This window comes from Somniosus microcephalus, chromosome 15 (assembly GCF_052327205.1).
Source record: "Somniosus microcephalus isolate GS21.2 chromosome 15, FLI_Smic_1.0, whole genome shotgun sequence".
NCBI classification, from domain to species: domain Eukaryota; kingdom Metazoa; phylum Chordata; class Chondrichthyes; order Squaliformes; family Somniosidae; genus Somniosus; species Somniosus microcephalus.
Genome location: NC_141001.1, coordinates 18,864,400 through 18,885,780, shown reverse-complemented (window position 1 = coordinate 18,885,780; position 21,381 = coordinate 18,864,400). Strand labels below are relative to the sequence as shown.

Here is a 21,381-nt window from a genome sequence, read left to right as displayed (position 1 = left end):
GCTCTAGATAGTCTTGTCGGTATGACTGCTGCTTGAGAATTTCCTTCAGAATGAGATTGCAATAAGAGTGGGGTGGCCTAGGTTATTCTGTTTGTCCTACGTGATGGAGGGATTGCCTTTTGATATGTAGTTTGAATTTCACTCGAGGAAAACTCTTACCTTTCATAACTGTTCTCAATTAAATTGCTCCATATTTCCAGCAGGGTATGGTCATTTTTAGGAAAAACACCAAGGTTAATTTTAACCCCTGTCTCCCACCCCCATGACGGGTGGGGTTACATACATAGTATATCGTATTTACAGCACAGAAACAGGCCATTCGGCCCAACAGGCCCATGCAGCGTTTATGTTCCACACGAGTTTTCTCCCGCCCTCATTCATTTAATCCCATCAACATACCCTTCTATTCCTTTCTCTCTCGTGTGTTTATCTAGCTTCCCCTTGAATGCATCTATGCTATTCACCTCCACTACTCCTTGTGGTAGCAAATTCCAGATTCTAACCACTCTCTGTGTAAAGAAGATTCTCCTGAATTCTCTACTGGATTTATTAGTGACTTATGGCCCGCTAGTTCTTGTCTCGCCTGCAAGTGGAAACATCTTCTCTTCATCTACACTATTAAATGCTTTCATATTCTTTAGACCTCTATTGGGTGGCCCCTCATTTTTCTCTGCTCTGATGAAAAGAACTCCAGCTTGTTTAATCCTTCCTGACGGGTATAACCTCTCAGTTCTGGTATCATGCGAGTTAATCATTTTTGTACCTTCTCCAGTGCCTCTACATTCCTTTTCTAATATGGAGACCAGAACCGTTTACAGTACTCCGTATGGTGAAGCCACGGTTTTATACAGGTTTAACATAACTTCTCTGCTATTCAATTCTATCCCTCTAGAAATGAATTCCAGTGCTTTGTTTGCTTTTTTTGTGTCCTTATTAACCTGTGTCGCTACTTTGAGTGATTTGTGTATCTGTACCCCCAGCTCCCCCTGCTCCTCTGACCCTATTTAGACACTTAGGCCGCAATTTTGCAAATGGATGCAGCTTGTGAGCGGGTCAGCTGGTTTTCGGACTCCAGCCCCGCCCCCAACTGTGTCTGGCCCACGGACGTGATTTTACATTGATTGGTCTTGCAGGCTTGCCGGCCAATTAAGAGGAAGCCGGTCAGATGATGTCATTTGATGACGCGTCATCTGCTGGTTTTCTTAAAGGGACCACGCACAATTTTTCTTTGACAGCTCATTTCTCAGTGCTTGACAGCATTGAAGTGCTGCAAACACCGACAATCACTGTACAAAGGTGAGCTGTTGCACCCAGGCTCTCCAGTGACTCCCTCCATAGGCTAGAACAGATGGCAGCTGCAGGTGAGGTTACAGAAGCGATCTGTCACTGGTGAGAGTGGTTCTCCCAATGAGGTTGCACTAGACAGCCAATTCAAAACTTGTTACCTACAGAAAAGTGTAAATGCATTAAAAATTATTTTCCCAACATTTTCTTACCTCTGAAACTCACCAGTGCACCATTGGATCCTTCACACCACTTCTGCATCTGTCATCAATGCAGAAACATTACAGCAGACTCACAGCACGCCACTTACCTGGCATGGTGTCTGGACGTCGGGGAACCTGAGGCTGAAGCGGCAAAATTGAAAAAGAGCCTGTTAACACGTATCAAGGACCTGATAACAGCCAGGTAAGTGGCAATAAGCCTCTTCCCGCTGCTAGGTGTCGGGTCCTTGCGCGAATCGGGGACCCGACACTTGGGAAGATTGATTGGAGGCGGGTTGACAGCGGGTTTCCTACCCGCTGTCAATCTTTGCGATTTTGATAGCGGTCCCGCCTCCAATCCCGCACTCTGAGGACTGGCAAAATTCCGGCCTTATTTTCCAAGGAGTATGTGGCCTCCTTATTCTTCTTATCAAAATGTACCACCTCACATGTATCTATATTGAAGTTCATTTGCTAATTACATACCCATTCTGCAAGTTCATAATGTCTACCTGTATTTGTTCAGTCCTCCAGTGCATTAACTACACCCTCCAATTTGGTATCGTCCAAAAATCGAAATTGTAATTCCGATTCCCAAGTCCAAATCGATTATCTAAAGGGTGAACAACAGTGGTCCCAGCACCGATCATTTTGGAATACCACTTCCCATCTTTTGCCAGTCTGAGTAACTACCTTTAACCAGTACTCTCTGTTTTTGGTTTTGTAGCCAGCTTGCTGTCCATTCTGCTACTTGTTCCTTGACTACACAGGTTCTGACCTTAATCATGAGTCTACTATGCAGAATATATTTCTCCTGGACTCTCTTGATCACCATTTTAAATGTTTCCCACTGCTGTTCTATTTTTTTGTAAGTAAGTTTTTGCTGTTTATTTTCCCTAGTTCCATTCATAGCCCCTTAAAATCAGCTTTTTTCCAATTTATTACTTTGGTCTTTGTCTTACTTATGTCCTTCTCAATCTGTGTCTTAAAACTTATTATGTTGTGATAGTTATTGCCTAGACGTTCCCATACACTTCTCTTATCTGTTTTGGTTCATTTCCCATTATTTGACCTAGCAGTGCTCCCTCTCATGTTGGGCTTTTTACATACTGGGCAAGAAAGGAGTCCTAGACACATTTAAAAACTCGATTCCCTGTACCCTTTTTGCTACCTCTTTAGTTTCAATTTTGCCCTTTTTTTAAATTATTCCTACCTGGGATGTGGACGTTGCTGGCATTTATTGCCGATCCCTAATAGCCCTTAAGAAGGTGGTGGTGAGCCGCCTTCTTGAGCCGCTGTGATCTGTGTGGTGAAGGTACTGCCACAGTGTCATGGTTTGCATTCTGGCTGTCCACCCTACAGCCTACATCCTTATCCTTACAGGTAGCAAGTATATTGTACCTGTTGGACAGGACCAGTGTTTGCAGGACCTCCTAAAATCTTAAACCTGACCTCAACTTACTGCGAACACGCCTACTTCCGGTTTAACTGAGGCAGGTTTGGGTGCGGCCAAATAACCCACTCTGGAGAGGTGGGTCACTAATTATAATATGTTAATGAGGGTTCATTCACATGATTTTGGCAGCAATTTGAAATTAATTACATGGGTTTCCCGGGGCTGGGGTAACTCAGCAATAAAACGGAGGTGAGATTGAGTGGCATTCATGGGGATGGCTAAAGGTCAGGTGTGTTGATATGAATGAAGGCTCAGTGCTCACTGTTGCTTTTTCAGTTTTCTCTGGGGAAACAGTTTGGTGAGTGGACTTGTGAGAGATTTATTTGTACAGTTTGGAGGTGTTCATACAGAAAACATCAGGATGGATGGCAACATGGTGCCATGGCTGCTTTAGATTGAACTTCGGATGAGAAAGGCAATCAGCAGCAGCAGGGTTGTGCTGGTTGGAGCTTCAGGTGAACAACAGAGAGGGGAGCAACAGAGGGGTCGAGGTCGCAGGAGGCACTACTCACCTAACAGTTTCTACAGACAGAGGTTCAACATACTTGATCTCTCTGAAGAGCAGTGCTTCTAGAGGCTGATATTGTCATGTCAGGTGGTTGCAGACATCTGCAGCTTCCTAGAAGAAGTTCCTGTTGGAGCTGGTGGCCACGCATTACCAGTGGCTGTGAAAGTCACCACCACCCTCAATTATTTTGCTTCTGGTTCCTTCCAGGATGCTACAGGAGACATATTGAGGGTCTCCCAGTTGTCTGAATATAACTGCATAAGGCAGGTGAGTTATATAAACTTCCTCTGTCATGACAATAGCCAGAATGCATGGGCACTTACTTGGATTCGCATCTCTGGCTTGTTTCCCATAGGTACAGGGTGATATTGATTGCACACATGTGGCAATCCGAGCACCACCAGATCAACCAAGAGTATTCATCAACCTCAAGGATTTTCATTTCATCAATGTTCTGCTGGTGTGCAACCACAAGGAAAGGTTTATGCAGGCCTGTGCCATATTTCCTGGGAGCTGCCATGATGCTTTCTTATTACAGCAGTCCAACATCCCTGACCTGTTCGTACCTGGAACCACCTTTAAAAGGTTGCTGAGCGACAAAGGATACCCCCTTCAAACCTGGCTGATGATACTTCTGCATCTCAATGCACCCCAAGAATGCTACAGCGACAGCCATATCACCACTAGATGTGTCATCGAGCATGCTCAAGATGCGCTTCAGGTGCCTGTACAAGTCTGGAGGTGCCCTTCAGTACTCACCAGCAGGGCACTCCTATGGTCTCTCATAATCATGGTGTGCTGCATTCTGCACAACATTGCACAGCAATGAGGACTAAATGTGGAGGAGGAACAAGCTGCTCAGCACTCTTCATCTGATGAGGATTCCAGTGGAGAGGAGGAGGAGGAGGAAGATGGGGTGCGCAACGTCAGACCAGCAGATCATATTGCTGCTTGGGATGCCCTAATAGTTTGAGGGTTCAGTTAGTTACTGAACCAAGTAACAATCACATCCCGATCCCCACTGACACAAAGCAGTCCTGTAAGCTACCATCTACCCATTGCACATGTACTAATTGGTCCCCATCAATTCATGTCTTCACAATTGTCACCAAGCAACTGAAAAGCGGAGTTGTCACTTGACTGGCAAGAATGGTGAACACAGGAAAGTGGTGCAAATTAATAAATTTAACCTGAGTTAATAAATAAATGAAACTTAATATAACATTTTCCTAAACACCTGTGTGCATGCCCTTGGTAAACTACAAGCTTTTATTTTCCTTTCCCTACCGCCCCTATGTGGTGCAACTCCTGTGGCTTCAGCAGAAGTAGAGGCAGACTGCTCTGATCCCTGCTCTGACTTTTGAGATGCTCTTGGCTGATGATCTCGGAGTGCTGGAGCCTGTAAGGGCCCCAGCAAAGATTGCTCCACTTGCACCTGTGCAGGGGCAGACTCGGCCATCGGGAGAGGAGGCAGCAGGTCGGGTACTCATTGAGGGGTCAGTGGGTGAGATGGGGAGCTTTGAGTGGAGTTTCCACTTCCATTTCCCCTTTTGCCATCATCCCTCTCCTGGGCCAGAGGCACATCATTCCTACCTCTCTGCGGGGAGCATCTTAGTGCAGATCAGTGACGCATTGTAAGGCCACGGCTAAGGTATATGCTGGCATCTATAGTCTGCACAGCTGTGCTCAGAACCTGCAGGGGCTGATTAGATTGACATGATTGAAGTTCCAGGAGGAGGCCACTCATGGAAGATATCCTTGCAATGGACTGCGACGTCAGTTCACAAATTATTGACTTGGACACCTCCATCCTCTCTGCTGTTGTGGACAGTGTGGGTGGTACAACAGCCAGTACACCTCAAATTTGCTGCTGACTCTATATGATTGTCCTTTTCATTGATGGTTCAGCATCTATGTCCAGCAGAACAGAGCTTCGAGAGGAGTGCGCCCTCTGATGAGGACGCTCCGCATCTGTCCCTGCCACCACTCTCTGCTCATGCTCACTTGTAAACTGTGAATCAGCAGGTGAAAACCCACCTAATTGTCTTAAGAGGACCCACCAAAGTGCTTGCATCTGCTTTGGTGCCTGGTAAGCATGTGGCCTATGACGGTGTACCCACAGAAGAAATCAGCTCCTCTGAGGAAATGTCATTCAGAAGGGCCACAGGCTGCTGTTCTTCGCTTAATGGCCTTGGAGGAGGGAAGAGTCGGATATGAATTAGTAATGGCAATTAAAAATGTTGCTACTTAACATATTTCACTTGGTGACTGAGTTTTGTAACCTTCCTGACTCCATTTTCGATTTTTTACGTCTCTGTGCAAATTCTCACAACACCTCCAAATTCCATCTTTGCATTGGCCTTTTAAATAGTCAAGTTGAGGCTGCATCATGCGGGTGCACATCACGCCCGCTCACGCGCAATGGAGATGCAAAACCCAGAAGTAAATTGATAATGAATTATCCATGTTGAAATCAGATATTCCGATGCATCCAAACATCTTCCAGGTTTTGCACCCACTATTGCCCCCCTACCCCCCACCCCCCATCTCATAATGTGTCTCTGCCTTATTATTGGGCCCCAAGTGGTTATTTGTATTTTATGTAATCTACATTAGGAACTTTATTGTCTACAACATTTAACAAACTCCGTCTTTTACTATGTTCAGCTAAGGCTTTCGGCTTATGTAGCACTAAGAACAGAAGATGGACTTCACTATTGCAGTGCTGTTGACCTTATCCCTGACGTGCAACCATTTAGTATTGGTAAGAGACAAGCACAATAAAATGTTGTTTACTTATACGCATTTACTTACTCTTGTGACACTGTTTTCTTTTCATGCAGATGGACAATATGAATTCAACCTTACAAGGTTTGTTGCTTGTATAGATTCTCACTTCTACTTATTGTCAAATTCAAAACCAAAACTAACAGAATATATGAATGAATTGAAAAGTGAAGGTAAAAGGAGACAGAGTGTTACTATTAATTAGACATTGGCCTAGACCTCTGAGACCAACATTCCAATCCACCTACACACTAGAATGACTGTTTTCTCTGTTTGCTTCCTGTAAGTACCTCAGATGTTGTCGTCTTAATAGTAGGGATGGTCCCAGGACAAATGGATCCAAAATTGCCACAAAGTTAGCAATCTCAGAGAAGCTTGGGATGGGAGTTTGTGTGGGAAGTGGAAATTGCTCTTCTGAGGTTGGAGCTGAGTGATGTTGGAAAACATGAAGTCGTTTTACTGGTTTAAAGCTGAGCTGGGTGTGTTTACTGTAGGTGCTGAAATAGACAGTGTCCCAATCCCAATATTAATATCCCCCTCACCTTCAGCACGTTCATATATTAAAAAGAAAGTTCATCAGTGAAAATAAAAGCACTTCTCAGTCATCCAAACTCCTAATACAAATAGGATATTGCTAACATTTGGGGAAGGGGTGAAAATCTTAGGACAGTGTCTCTTAAAGAAATGAACACTATGTATGTCTGGTGATAGTTTCCTCACTATGTTATGCATGAGGCCTCATTCTGGATCACAATATTAATGCTGTTTCCCCTTCATCAGCAAAACTTTGGAAGAATATAGGTTTATGAGGGTAGTTAGAGAGATTAGGCATTGCAAGAGTTAAATGACCCTAAGCTTTTTGCTAGAATTACTGTTCTGCTTTGGACTGTCTGCTGACCTCTGCTAGAATAGAGGGAAACTACAGGGTGAGACTTGAAGCTGCCCACTGTGTGGTATCTCTTATCTTTTATGTCTGTGGGAATGCGCAAACTTTTGTAATTTGTTGAATTATAATCCCCTTTTAATATTATTCAGTATTAAGCTTTGCTGGATTGTAGTTTAATATTATCATTGTTAGTTTATACTTTTATTAATTTAGTCTTATTTCTCCTCTGTTAAAATTAGGAGAAAGGAATTGTTTAAATCGAGGGTTTTTTTTACAGTTAGAACTCTTGTTGCCTTCAAGGTTCATGGGTTGCGTCATCAACTGTGAAAACAGAAAAAACTTTTGCTAAGGCTAAAAGCAGATAACGGAGGCCAACCTGTCCAAATCATCCTGGAGTTTCTCTGCATCCTCCTCACAGCACGCACGCCCACCCAGCTTTGTGTCATCTGCAAACTTGGAAATATTACATCTAGCTCCCTCATCTAGATCATTAATATATATTGTGAATCGCTGGGGTCCTAGCACCGAACCCTGCGGTACCCCACTAGTCACTGCCTGCCACTCGGAAAAAGACCCATTTCTTCCAACTCTTTGCTTCCTGTCTGCCAACCAGTTCTCTATCCAAGTCAGTACCTTACCCCCAATTCCATGTGCTTTAACTTTGCACGCTAATCTCTTATGCGGGACCTTATCGAAAGCCTTTTGAAAGTCCAAATATACCACATCCACTGGTTCTCCCTTATCTATTCTACCAGTTACATCCTCAAAAAATTCCAGTAGATTAGTCAAGCACGATTTACCTTTTGTAAATCCATGTTGACTTTGTCCGATCCTGTCACTGTTTTCCAAGTGCTCTGCTATTGCATCTTTTATAATGGACTCTAGCATTTTCCCCACTACCGATGTCAGGCTTACCGGTCTATAATTCCCCGTTTTCTCTCTAGCACCTTTTTTAAATAGTGGGGTTACATTAGCTACGCTCCAATTATCGCCTCCGACTGCAAACTTGGCTTCTATCGCCCCTGGAGGTGATTGGAGCGCTAAATCAGGCACTACACACCTCTCTTAAGGCGCTAACGCCGAGGAGCGAGGCGCTAACTCAGAGTGCTGGCAAAGCTCAGCTGATGTCAGTTAGCAATGGAACACAGACACACTGGCGCCAGCCAGTTCTTAAAGGGGAGGGTTGATCTTGCTCTCCAGCCACAGCCTGCTCATTGCAGCCTTGCATCTCGGCCTGAACTTCAATTCTGCTGCCAAGAAGAATGGAGAGGCCCAGCAAAAGAGCTCAGCACTTCAGCGACCGGGCCTTGGTGGCTCTTGTCGGCGCAGTGGAGCGCCGAAGGTTAGTTCTCTACCCACAGAGTGGCAGGAGGCCATTGCCACGCGATTATAGAAGAGTGTGGAGGGAGGTGGCTCAGCACGTCTCCTCCAGGAGCATGGTGCCCAAGGCCCACATGTAATGTCGGAAGAAGTTCAATAACCTCACTCAGCTGGTCAGGGTGAGTGGCTGCTTTTCAATACCTCTACATCCCTCCATCTCAACCTCACTGTGCCCAGAGGGTTTAAAAACCCCAAATGCCCAACACTCATGCAAGACCTATAGCCATCTCATAACACACACATTCCACACCTTGCATACATTAAGGGCTATTCAACTATGGGAGGCACATCAGGCAAGCACATGGCTGCACATTTACTCAAACGCCGTCCTTTTCCTTGCAGGCCAAGCTATCTCACAACAGGCACCAGCAGCAATGGACGGATGGAGGGCCGGCTGAGCTGCAGACCCTCAGCGATTTGGAGGTGCGCGTCCGCAGGATCGTTGCCAGCCAGGTGATAGGTGCTGTGGCCGCTGGAGAGGTCGACCTCCTTGGGGACAGCAATGGTAAGTCCATCAGCTTTCTCTTTTCTCTCATTCCACTTGCCCCTCACAACACCAGCCTTTTACACTTTTAATCCAACTTACTAAATGTCTCCAGTCCTTGCTCCATTACTGCCCCACTGTCCTGACGCTAAAGCCACTCTTGTACCTCCCTGGTTTCAGATAGTGAACCACCAGCTGAGCAGCCTGTCCCTCAGCCAAGCAGTGGGAGCGACGGCCCAGGCGAGGAGGAAGAGGCAGCTGGAGCCTCAGCGCCTGTGCCACACTGGGACCATGCCTTCCCTGGAGGGGAGCATTGAGGAAGAGTCTGATGAGGGTGAAGCTCCGGGACCCAGTGGGCTGCAGCAACGCCATGGGGGCAGGGAAGCTCGGGGGCTATCTCCCCAGAGGGAGAGCAGGCAAGTGAGTCCTGCTGCACTGGACGCAGAGGAGGCGTACCTCATCGTGGAAATGAATACCCAGGCCTTGAACATGCACACTCAGCTCATGGTGCAATGGGAAGGGTGCCCGAAAGCATTGATGGACTGGCGAGGAGTGTGGAGCTCTCCACTGCAGCACAGGCTGACGCAACACAATGGCTTAGTGCTGCAATTCAGTCACTGGCTGCTGCGATCCAATCTCAGACTGCTGTCATGCAGCCTCTGATTGATGTAACGTAAGCACTGAGTGCTGCCACCTTCGCTGGTTCGGCCACATTGCTCCGGATGCTAAGGTGTTGCCCCGTGGGAGTGCCAGTGTGTCGGTTGAGCAGGAAGGTGCTGTCCTCTTTCAGGATGACAGCATTCCTGCTCCCACCACTGTCACTACCCCGTTGCACTTGCCACCGCCTGCAACACAGCCAGCCCAGGCTGCTGCCGCCCATGCAGAGTTGGTGCAGTCTGCAGCCGGGGCCTCCAGGCCCAGAGCTGGTCGAGGGTGTCCTTCAAAGTCATCTGTAGTCTCAGCATCTGACATTCAGCAGCCTTCCACCAGCCTTGCTGCAGCCACTGGGGCCCCATTACGTAGGAGCAGTAGGGTGGGAAGGGGGGAAGTACGCAGGGGATGGAGATTACCCTCGAAGGGCAGAAAGTAGGAGGTATAAATAAATTGTGGGAATGTTTGTAGTAAAGGTCGAGGTTCGTCTGATAACATTTGTGTACTATTTTGGCATTTTTCTCCAGCTTGTGAGAACCAGTTCTGTAAATTCATGATTTGTTGTGTTTGTTTCTATTTGTTTGTCCTGAATAAATGACACACACAGAGTTTGTTAAATAAAAAAGTTGTTCTATTCAAATTTACATGTTTGGCCTTTGGAATCCTTGCAGCTTTGGCTGGCTATAGGGGTTGCGGGTTGCTTTCCATGATGTTGTTCTCCATGTCAGAAGCCATCTTCTGAGTAGGGGCTTAGAGGCGGCTTGTTATCAGCCGTTGACGGACGGCCCTTGCAGTGGCAACATCGTGGGCCTCCCTCCCACCTTGATGCTGCTGCTGATCATCCTCCTTCTCCTCTTCCTCCTCCTCCAGTGGTGCACCAAGGCCTGGTGGCATTGGCTGGGTCCTGAGGATTGCCAGGTTGTGAATCATGCAGCATACAACTACGAAGAGGGAGACTCGCTCAGGAGAGTACTGCAGGGCTCCTCCTGAGTGGTCCAGACAGCGGAACCGTTGCTTGAGCACGCCGATCGTTTGCTCAATTATGTTCCTGGTGGCGATATGGCTCTCATTATACCGCAGCTCGGCAGGGGTGTTGGGGTTATGGAGTGGTGTCATCAGCCAGGTGCAGAGTGGATAACCCTTGTCCCCGAGGAGCCAACCACTTGGGTGATGCGGTGCCTGGAAAAGGTCTGGTACACCAGTCTGGCGCAGGGTGAAAGCATCGTGGCTGCTGCCAGGATAGCGGGCATTGATGGCGAATATCAGCTGTCTGTGGTCACAGACCAACTGGACATTTAAGGAGTGGTAGCCCTTGCGGTTTCGGAAAACCTCTGCATTTTCATGCGGTGCCCGCAATGCCGCGTTCGTGCAGTCAATGGCGCCCTGCACCATGGGGAAGTCTGCTATCCTAGCAAAGCCACATGCGTGTTCATGCTGTTTGGCCCCGGTCATGGAAAAAGAGATGTACAGGCATCTCCTTTTATAGAGGGCATTTGTCACCTCCTGGATATAGCAATGTACAGCGAACTGGGAGATATTGGTGATGTCACCTCCCAGATACAGCAATGGACAGCGAACTGGGAGATATTGGTGATGTCACCTCCCAGATACAGCAATGGACAGCGAACTGGGAGATATTGGTGATGTCACCTCCCAGATACAGCAATGGACAGCGAACTGGGAGATATTGGTGATGTCACCTCCCAGATACAGCAATGGACAGCGAACTGGGAGATATTGGTGATGTCACTTCCCGGATACAGCAATGGACAGCGAACTGGGAGATATTGGTGATGTCACTTCCCGGATACAGCAATGGACAGCGAACTGGGAGATACTGGCGATGTCCCCAGTAGATGCTTGAAAGGAGCCGTCGGCTTAAAAATTCAGAGCCACTGTCACCTTCACTACCACCGACAGAGACGTCCTGGTCCTCAGTTGAGGCTGCAGATCTGGTTGCAGAGCAGAGGCGGCAGAGCTCAGTGACCACCTCCTGACTGAAGCACAGCCTGCGCAAACACTGCTCCTCAGACAAATGAATGTAGGAGAATTGCTCCCAGAATACCCTGGGAGGGTAAGGTCTCCTGTGCAGAGGCCTGTTGGCCCTCCTCCCTCTGGCCATGTTTGCCACTCTCTCTCTGCGTCTCTGATGCCTCCGCTTCTGCAGCTGCAGGACGACGCTCGGAATCAGTGCAGCCCCCACAGTCTCTTCTAAATCGATGCAAGGAAGGTCAAATCAAAAAGAACCTGCAAAGTGCTGCTCAGTATCCAAAACTCCTTCACACAGCATTGAATCTCTCCAGAAGTCTCTCTCTCAGAATCTCTCTCTCTCTCTCTCAGAATACGTGGTGCAAAAATGTCTCAGACAAAAAAGGCAGGAAGAGACCGCCTTTAAATAGCGCTCCTCCAGCCCCTTCCCAACAGCAAAATGTTCCCTCTACCTGTCATTGCTAGTGGCAGGCGGTAAGGAAGGGGGCACCACTCAATATCCGATCCGGGGCGATGCATGCTCGATTGATGTCACAATCTGTGGGCGCAGGAGATCGTGGCGGTAGTGTTTAGCGCCGCCGCAAAATGTCTGGTCAATTTCATGAGCGGCGCAAACATCGCCGCGCCCGGGCGCTAGTTGCTTTGCGCCCCGTTAGTGCCCTCTTAGGGCGCAAATGGGAGGCGCTACTCAACCGAACTTTTTCCCCCAAGAAAAGTTATGTGTGACAGACTTAGTGTCGCTTTTGGGCAGTCCAGAAGGGGACTCATATCAAAAGACGGCGCAATGGATCCAGAGCCAAATAACTTGGAAAAATGAAATTGGATAATTGACCCAACATTTATAACAAGTAGATACTAGGCCCCAAATATTCTTGGGGCCTTTTGGGTGGTCGGAAAGCTGCTGGTGAGGAAATCCGCCTGTAAGTGATGTGTTCCACTGATTCTATCGAAATACGTGAGGCCATCTAATTAGCATACTCATGGGTGGCCCAGGAGTATAACTGCCGTGGAACAGAGTTGCCAGGGCGAGCAGGAAATTTATTGCTTCAGGATTTAAAAATCTGCAGAAACTTATAGTGGCAGCAGTTTCTTGGCGAACAAGCAACAACAACTTGCATTTATATGGTGCCTTTAACGTAGTAAAATGTCACAGGAGTGTTATCGAATAAAATTTGACACCGAGCCACATAAGGAGAAATTAGGGCAGATGAGGTTTTAAGGAGCGTCTTAAAGGAGGAAGGAGAGATGGAGAGACAGAGAAGCTTAGGGAAGGATTTCCAGAGCTCAGGTCCTCCACAGCTGAAGGCACAGGTGGAGGGATTAAGATCGGTGATGCACAAGAACCAGATTTGGAGGAGTGCAGATATCACAGAGGATTGTAGGGTTGGAGGAGGTTACAGAGATAGAGAGGGGCGAGGCCATGTAGAGATTTGAAAACAAGGATGAGAATTTTAAAATTAAGGCATTGCTCAACCGGGAGCCAATGTAGGTCAGTGAGCACAAGGGAGATGGAGGAACGGGACTTGATGTGAGCTAGGGCAGCAAAGTTTTGGATGAGCTTAAGGTTGTGGAGGGTGGAAGATGGGAATCTGACCAGGAGTGCATTGGAATAGTCAAGTCTGGAGGTAACAGGCTTGGATGAGGGTTTCAGCAGCAGATCTGCTCAGGCAGGGGCGGAGTCAGGCGATGTTATTGAGGTGGAAGTAGGTGGTATTAGTGATGGCGCAGATATGTGGTCGAATGGTCATCTTTGGGTTAAATACAACACCAAGGTTGTGAACAGTCTGGTTCAGTCTCAGACAGTTGCCAAGGAAAGGAATGGAGTCGGTGGCTAGGGAACGGAGTTTGAGGCGGGAAGCGAAGCCAATGGGCTCGATTTTGCTAGGCCCGAGGAGGCGGGATTGGAGGCGTGAGAGGTGTTAAAATCGCAAAAAAAATGGCGGGCTGCTCTGATCACGCTTTCAGCCCACCTTCGAGCAATTTTCCCAGAAGTGGGGTTTCAGGCCCCGTTTCCATCCTGCCTCCAAGAGACGGGATAGGCCCTTAAGGCCCTTAACAACCACTTAGTTGCCTCTACAATCCCATTTTGAGAGGCCTTTCTGATTTTAACACATTTCCCCAGTCCTGCATGTCTCCTCTGTACATGCCAATTAAATCTGGCGGCCTCACAAATGGATTGCTTACAAACAGCTGCAGCTCCAATATTAAAAAGGAGTTTTCAGCAATCATCATTTGCAGGTGGCAGAACTTTGTTGTCTCAGGTCTGGGGGAACTTTTAACAGGCATAACCATTATTGTGGAAGTTTGGAGCCTGACACCTATCTCCAGTGTGACCTCCTGGGAAACCCCTCTCCCCATCTTGACTGAGCGCTTCCTCAACAGAGCTGCTGCTGACCCACCTGAAGCTGCAGAGGCCAGAAGGCGCCAGCGCGTGACCACATTGCTGCCCGGGATGCAAGGGACGCACTCATGTTGGCCAGATTTGCTTAGCCTGCACGATCAAGCACCTTCTTACCAGAGCATCGACAATGGACAAGAAGCTGTAGATTCCTATCACTCTGACCACCATACTGACAATTGCAAGGCGCCCTAAGCCCTCAATGTGGAAGTCCCATTTGCGAGATGACACAGGCCACAACTTCAACAGTTTGCCATCAAATCTGTTTATCATAACATTACAAGGATAGCTTGTCAAAAAACAATACAACAGAACACCCTTGTGACTACTTGTGCTTTGTCTTCCTCTTATGCGTGCTCCTACGTGGTGCTTCCCCTGTGACTTCAGCAGATGTGGAGACCCTTTGCTCACTTTATTGCTGCTCCTGTCTCGACACCTTTGCCGGGCGTTCTCATCGGTTGCGAGCCTGTGAGGGCTCGGCAACAGTCTGCTGCTCCTGTGGCTGTGGAGGGGCTGAGATGCCCATCTGAGTTGGGTGAGGACTCTAGTGGGGCTCTGACCGAGGGCTTTGCAGTGGCATGGTCGTGTGAGTGCTTGGAGAGGAGCCCCCACTTTCTTGCTGTCTGCCACCAACATCCCTCTCATGGATCAGCCCCACTTCAGAGCTAGCAAGTGGCTTGACAGCACCTTGCTGCACTTCAGGGGGGCCATGAGGACCTGTTTCTTCACTGGAAGTCCTACTCCAGAGGGCTTCCATGAAGGTCTGGATTCTATGCTCAATAGCTGACCAGCGCTCCTCAAGAGATGTCAGTCCATTCTGAACAATGACCATGTTTTCAACACTCTGGCGACTTAGCTCTTCCATGTCCATAGCCATCCTCTCCTCTACCATAGCCATCCTTTCCACACAGGTTGCCATCCTTTCTTTTCATGCGCCAATGCCTCCACAAAGTCTCTGCTCATGTTCGTGATGGACTCCTCCATTCGCTCCACACTCGCAGAGACCCTGGAGACAAAACCTGCCAGAGACTCCCTCACCTGTTCCTGGAGTTCCAGCACCGCTCTCCTTCTGAATGGACCTGGAGGCACAGGGTCGACATGCAGCTGAGCCGAGCTGGAAGAGTCTTGCGCCCTCCGACGAGGACTCTCCACTGCTGTCCCTGTCTCCACCATCTGCTGATGCTCACTTGTGATCTGTGATACACCAGGTGACAACACTACTCTATCTCGTGAAGGTCCCACTGAGGTGTGAATGCGCTGGTGCTGGGTGCGCTGAATTCTGCTGACGATGCGCCCTCAGAGCTTGCAGCTTCCTCTGAGGAGTCTTGATGCTCAGGCTGTTCCTGCTGGACAGTGGGGATGGGGGCTCTCGATGGTCCTGATGGGGAGTAAAGGAAAGAGTTAGAGATGTGTGGTAAAGGTTGCATGCACATTGAATTGTGCAGATGATAATAAGTCAATCTGTTAGAGCACCAGAATCATTATCAGTCACTCATGCAATGTCAATGAGAGAGATGCTAAACTCTTCCTGTCACCAGCTTGCTGTGATGCGCCCGTCTGTCCGTCCCCCACTTGCGAATCATCCTCCACTCCGGCAATCTCCAGGGCCGCCTCCTTTGAAGTGGTGAGCTGGGCTACTGAGGGTGGCCCTCCTCCTGTCCTCACTCTTTCCCTCTTATTGTGGGCTCTCTTTTCCTGCAATGAGGGACACAAGTGGAGTTTGAGTGAGAATGAAGGAGTGAGTAGAGAGAATCCATACCATAGATGCTTAGAAGGAGACAAAAGGCCCTCCCTGTGTGTTGTAAGTTGTTGTCATTGCATCACAGTGATAGGGAGTGTGAGCTGCATGGTCGAATAGTTAAGTGAGTGTGACCATAGAGAGGGAATGGGTAAGGGTGTAGGGATGTAAGGGTCAAGTGGGATGTGGAGGAAGGGGTTGGCAAAGCAGAGTACTGATGATGAGAGTTGATGGGGATCAGATTGAGGCCGATGGGAATGTCATACTCACTTTTCCTGCGTGAACGTCATGAAACCTCTTCCTGCACTGCAGCCAGGTTCTGCTGCACATAGAAATTGTGTTTACCTCTTGGGCCACTTGCAGCCACACAGCTTTAGTCTGCTGGGGAGGCTTTTTCCTCCCTGAGGAAGGGAAGAGCACCTCCTTATTTGCTCTTGCTCCCTCCACCAGAGCTTGGAGGGAGGCCTCATCGAATCTTGGAGCACACTTTGGTCTACTGGTGGACATAATTGGTGAAGGAAGACCTCAGAACAATGGGCATAAAGTTTAAAGGCTGAAAAATAAGCAAGGCTGATTGCAGGCCTTAAATTCAGCAGCATTGATGACGTCATCAGAGGCGACTTTATGTATGAAAAGGCTCATTGGGCCAGGGGTTCCCACACGCTGGAAATGAAGTGTCCAATTAGAAATCGCACTTTTTTCCCACTTCACATCAGAGTCGGGATCTTGACACGATGACCACCTGACATGCCCCCAGCCCGCCCACAATGGCAAAATCCAGCCCAATGACTGGTCTTCCCAATATTTAGTTGGAGGAAATTTCTACTCATCCAGTACTGGATGTCTGACAAGCAGCCTGACAATTTAGAGACATTGGAGGGTCGAGAGAGGTGGTGGTGAGGTACAGCTGAGTGTCGTCAGCATACATGTGGAACCTGATGTGTTTTGGGATGATGTCACTGAAGGGCAGCATGTAGATGAGAAATAGGAGGGGCCAAGAATAGATCTTTGGGGGACTCTAGAGGTAATGGTGCGGGACTTGGAAGAGAAGCCATTGCAGGTGATTCTCTGGCTACAACTGGATAGATAAGAATGGAATCAGGCAAGTGCAGTCCCCCAGCTGGATGATAGAGGGAGAGGCGTTGGAGGAGAATGGTGTGGTCAACCTTGTCTGGCTGCAGGCATGTCGAGAAGAATGAGGAGGGAGTGCACAGTCGGAAGTGCAGTACTGAGAGAGTGCTGCATTGTGGGAGGTGCAGTACTGAGGGAATGCTGCACTTTGGAGGGGCTCCAGTACTGAGGGAGTGCTGTGCAGTCGGAGGGCAGGGAGTGCTGCGCAGTCGGAGGGCAGGGAGTGCTGCGCAGTCGGAGGGCAGGGAGTGCTGCGCAGTCGGAGGGCAGGGAGTGCTGCGCAGTCGGAGGGCAGGGAGTGCTGCGCAGTCGGAGGGCAGGGAATGCTGCACTGTTGGAGGGGCATTACTGAGGCAGTGCTGCACTGAGGGAGTGCTGCACTGTTGGAGGAGCAGTACTGAGGGAATGCTGCACTGTCGGAGGGGTAGCAATGAAGGCGTGTTGCACTGTCAGAGGTGCAGCACTGAGGGAGTGGTGCACTGTCGGAGGGGAGAATAAAGTGCAAATAGAAGTGATGGGCTCGGATCTGGAGCGGCAGCCAAAACGTGCACCCAAATGGACGCAGAGAACATTCAAGTTACAGAGACCTGGTTACGTAGTTAGACTAGGACACATAGTATCCGGGATTTAGAGAGGAGACAATAGGAGGGATTCCAGAATTAAAGTCAAAGGTCCCGTGGTGGGATAAAGTTGACTTGGAGCATCGATAAACTGAAGTCCAGGTTCAGAGACAGCTGAGAAGAGCAAGTGAACTAGAAGCTATTTTAAGGGTAAAGTATCGGAGGACGCACTGCTGGGGGTATTTTTGTGGCAATGAAGAGCCAGGTGGTGTGCAGAATCGATCATGGAGAAGGAAAACGGTGGTGAGGTTGGAGATCACCGTAAGATCCAGAGGTGACAAAGAATAGGCTCAGCAGGTAACAACTGCGGTGGGGGATGGGCTGTTGGTTAGTCAAAGTTATTTAAAATTTAAGCAACTGAGCAGCAGCTGAGCCTTATGGTGTAGTCCCGTGCAGGAGCGTAGTCTTGATGTCCAGAGAAATCCAGGAATTTGGAAGCCAAATTTGAGAAAAGATCCACTGCTCACTGAGGAAAACAAAGAGCAGGCATGGTCGGGGGATGGGCACTGTAAATTAGCAGTTAACTTGTAGTTTGGGCTAATATGCTCCCACTATTAGAGCCAGGGGAGCTTAGTGTGAAAGAGTGGAACTTGGGGGAGAAAGGGCAATGGATGGCCAAGGATAGAGTTACATAACAAGGAGCTCCCTGTCCAGGAGCCATCTTCAATTATATCATGTCAAGCAGGTAACAAACTTTCTTGTAGTTTTTGATGCATCTTCAACTCCAGTGATTACTTGCCTAACCTTTTTGTGTCACGAACTTGGGCACCCTGCTGAGCGTTCAGCCACTCAGCAGGCCGTTCAGCGCTGGGCTGAATGGTGCAATCATGCTAATCAGCAGCCAGCACGAAGTTTGCGTGCTGCCTGCATTCCTTTGAACGGGTACTGTGTGATCGCGCATCATGATCCCCGTGGGGGCAAACGAATTTCTAGGCCCCTCTGTTCTAATTGTGGCAGCATTTATTTTACCTAACTGGTCATCTGTGGTGTTGATCATGTGTTGTATTGCAGCATGGCCGTGCTATTTAATCTAGCCTGTTCCTTTAAGGCTACTGCTTGGGCACTCCCTGTTGGAAAGTGCTCTAAATAGGCACATCCTGAAGTAACTTGGAGGTTAAAACAAGTTTCTGTTGGCTGACAGCAGCTTGTAAATTTCGGACACCTCCCATGAGGAGTGGCCAGGTTATCAAGGAAACGATTGGCTTTCTTTTTTTAAAATAGTTTTGATGGTTTGAAGTATCTTGTTGAAAGTTTACACTAAGATGCCAGACTTTTTTTTATATATGGTGGCTTTCCTGTAGTGTTGCTCAATGTAAGTTGAGGTTGTGCTGGTCTTGGGAAAGTGGGGAGTGTATAAGTGAAGTAAAAGAATTTGGTAAAAAGTTTCCAAGAGTTCTCACAGACTGAAAAATTTATTGTTTGGGTCCATGAAAATAAACAAATAGGATTGCATCCTGCAGATTTTAGACCCTAACAGTTGCACCGGGATCGAGCCTGCTGGTGCCTCAAGAGCTGAACCTGCAGCATTTCCGGGATCAGTGGGAAGACACCACATTTGCATGGGGCAGGTGGGTGCCTGTACTACTACAGGTGAATCTCGGCCTCCCACCTGCCCCACATTGCCAGTAAGCAGTACCTGCCAGCTATCCAGAGTGGGTGCCCAGGACCCTTCCAGGAGCTCCCATTTAGTGCCCGGGTATAGAGGGGCTGATACAGAAATTGCTATTTTGGGAATCCAAGCTGTTTGTTTTGAAGAAGGGTCAAACCCGAAACGTCAACTCAAATTTCTCTCCACGGATGTTGCCTGACTTGCTGAGTTTTTCCAGCATTTTCTGTTGTTATTTCGGATTTCCAACATCTGCAGTATTTTGCTATCCTGCTTATCCAGTCTCTCTTTCCCCGTCCCAGTGAGGCCTATTTGAACCTTTCTAGACGCTGGTATGCCTCACGTCACTCAGCGTAACAGCCTTCAGTCTTATGCAAGGTTTCTGTGGGCCAGAGAAGTATATCTCATTGTAGGAGTCCCTGCCCCCTTTGCATCATTGATCTTGTAAGGGCGGTTAGATGCCCTGTCCCTTACAAAGCTGAATGGGAAATCCCAGTTCAGGTTGGGAACTGATGTATCATGATCCAGGCTATTTCCATGCCATTCCGCATAACTCTTACCAGAGTTAAGGCACTTGTCCAGCAGAACGGTTGAGGAAATTTAGCTCCTTAGATTTTTGGTTACCTTCTGCATCTAGATAACTAAATAGATAGTACAGAAAATAAATCTTTGTGAACAGTGGTTATTTTCTAAGCACTTGAAAATAGTTCCAAATCAAATCATAGCTGTAAAAAAAAAAGGTTCAAGGCTTGTTTTCGAATCAGCACATGCCATGTTCTGAACATGGTGGCTGGTTGATATAGTGCCTCTTGACTTGTGTTGTCCAAGCACTGGAACAACTGTTTGAGGATGCCTATTGTAATGTATTGTCACATGGTTTGTCACATGGTTTAGTATGAGCATGCTCAGTTTGCTCTGGCCTAGTAAAGCAAGCCCATGAACTAGCAACTGGTGTCTCTGTCCTTTATTTGTTCTACCCACATACAGGAAACTCTTGGTATCTGGCACCAACGGGACCAGGACGGTGCCGGTTGATTAAAAATTCCGGATGACGGAGAGGGTTATCTACTGATGCTATTTTTAACAAACAAAAATAAAAAAATCAAGAAATGTGCAGTTTACAGTAATTGGGTACTCACCTACACCGCGGGAGAGTCAGACTCCTGTTATTGAGGTGTTCGGACTTCCGACAGAGCCAAGAAGCCGAGTAGTGGCAGTTTGGAGAACTACCCCCACTGACTAACTCGGCCACCGCAGGAGACTCGGACTCGGCAACATTTCCGGTTATTGAGGTGTTGTTTTCGGTGTATGAATTTTGCCGGTTAATAGAGAATTCCTGATATTTATGTGCCGTTTAAACGAGAGTTTCCTGTATATTACATTTTTGGCGATGAGAATGGGATCCCAAAGCTATTTTTAGGGATCATGGAAGGACATAGTGTTCAACCTGTGAGTGGAAAAGTTTAAGGTGAATTTGTGACACCTAAACTGAAGTTTTCTGCAATATTTTACTGTTAATGCTGATGCAGAATTGTCTGTGCTCCGTCTTCGTGTGTATGTATACACAGCAACAGAGGCATTGATTCTTACAGGTACACAGGTAGCGTGCTGAGTCACTGTTCAACGGGATTGGGACAATCATGGCCGCGCCTGCAGAATTCATCGGAAGCTGCGGCATGTATTACTGAGCTCGCGAACCATTCAGTTCTTAAATTGAGCGGATGGAGATGTTTTTTAAAGCCAGTAACATTATTGAGACCGAAGGTGCAGATGAGAATGTTCAAGCACAAAATAAAGTAATTTGTGAACGTAAATTTTTCTAACGGAGATAGGGCCAGATGTCTATGGAACGTTGACAAATTTACTCGCACCAGGGAGAGCGAAGGGTGTGTCGTTTGAAGACATTGTCGAGAAACTCGAAGACCATTTCGACCCAAAGCCTTTAGAAATAGCAGAGAGCTATAAGTTTGGTACAATGTGAAACCATCAGTGAGTACATTGTAGCTCTTAAAAACCTGTCTTTGCATGGTAACTTTGGCACATTTTTGGATTGTGTATTGCGAGATAAGTTTGTGTGTGGATTGGCTGATGAGCGCACACAGCACTGAACACTCTGAACCTAATGTTTGACATAGCAGGCAACGTTGCCCTATCTATGGAGATGGTGTCTAAAAATGCTAGGGAGCTCCGTGCTACTCAAGTGACTAGTGCAGCTGAGGTCTACAGTGAAAAAGCCACCACCAAACCTAAAGCTGTGAGACCA

General features: G+C 47.8%; 1 protein-coding gene across 1 annotated transcript in view; it reads left to right on the top strand.

The window, feature by feature from the left end:
* The window catches only part of LOC147106569 (astacin-like metalloendopeptidase), a 512,506-nt gene that overhangs the window by 83,201 nt on the left and 407,924 nt on the right, over positions 1-21,381 (top strand). The window contains exons 2-3 of the mRNA XM_086007520.1: positions 6,116-6,212; positions 6,292-6,319. Of these exons, the coding sequence (XP_085863646.1) occupies positions 6,153-6,212; positions 6,292-6,319 (88 nt within the window). The 5' untranslated portion in view covers positions 6,116-6,152. The remainder of the gene's footprint in view (positions 1-6,115; positions 6,213-6,291; positions 6,320-21,381) is intronic.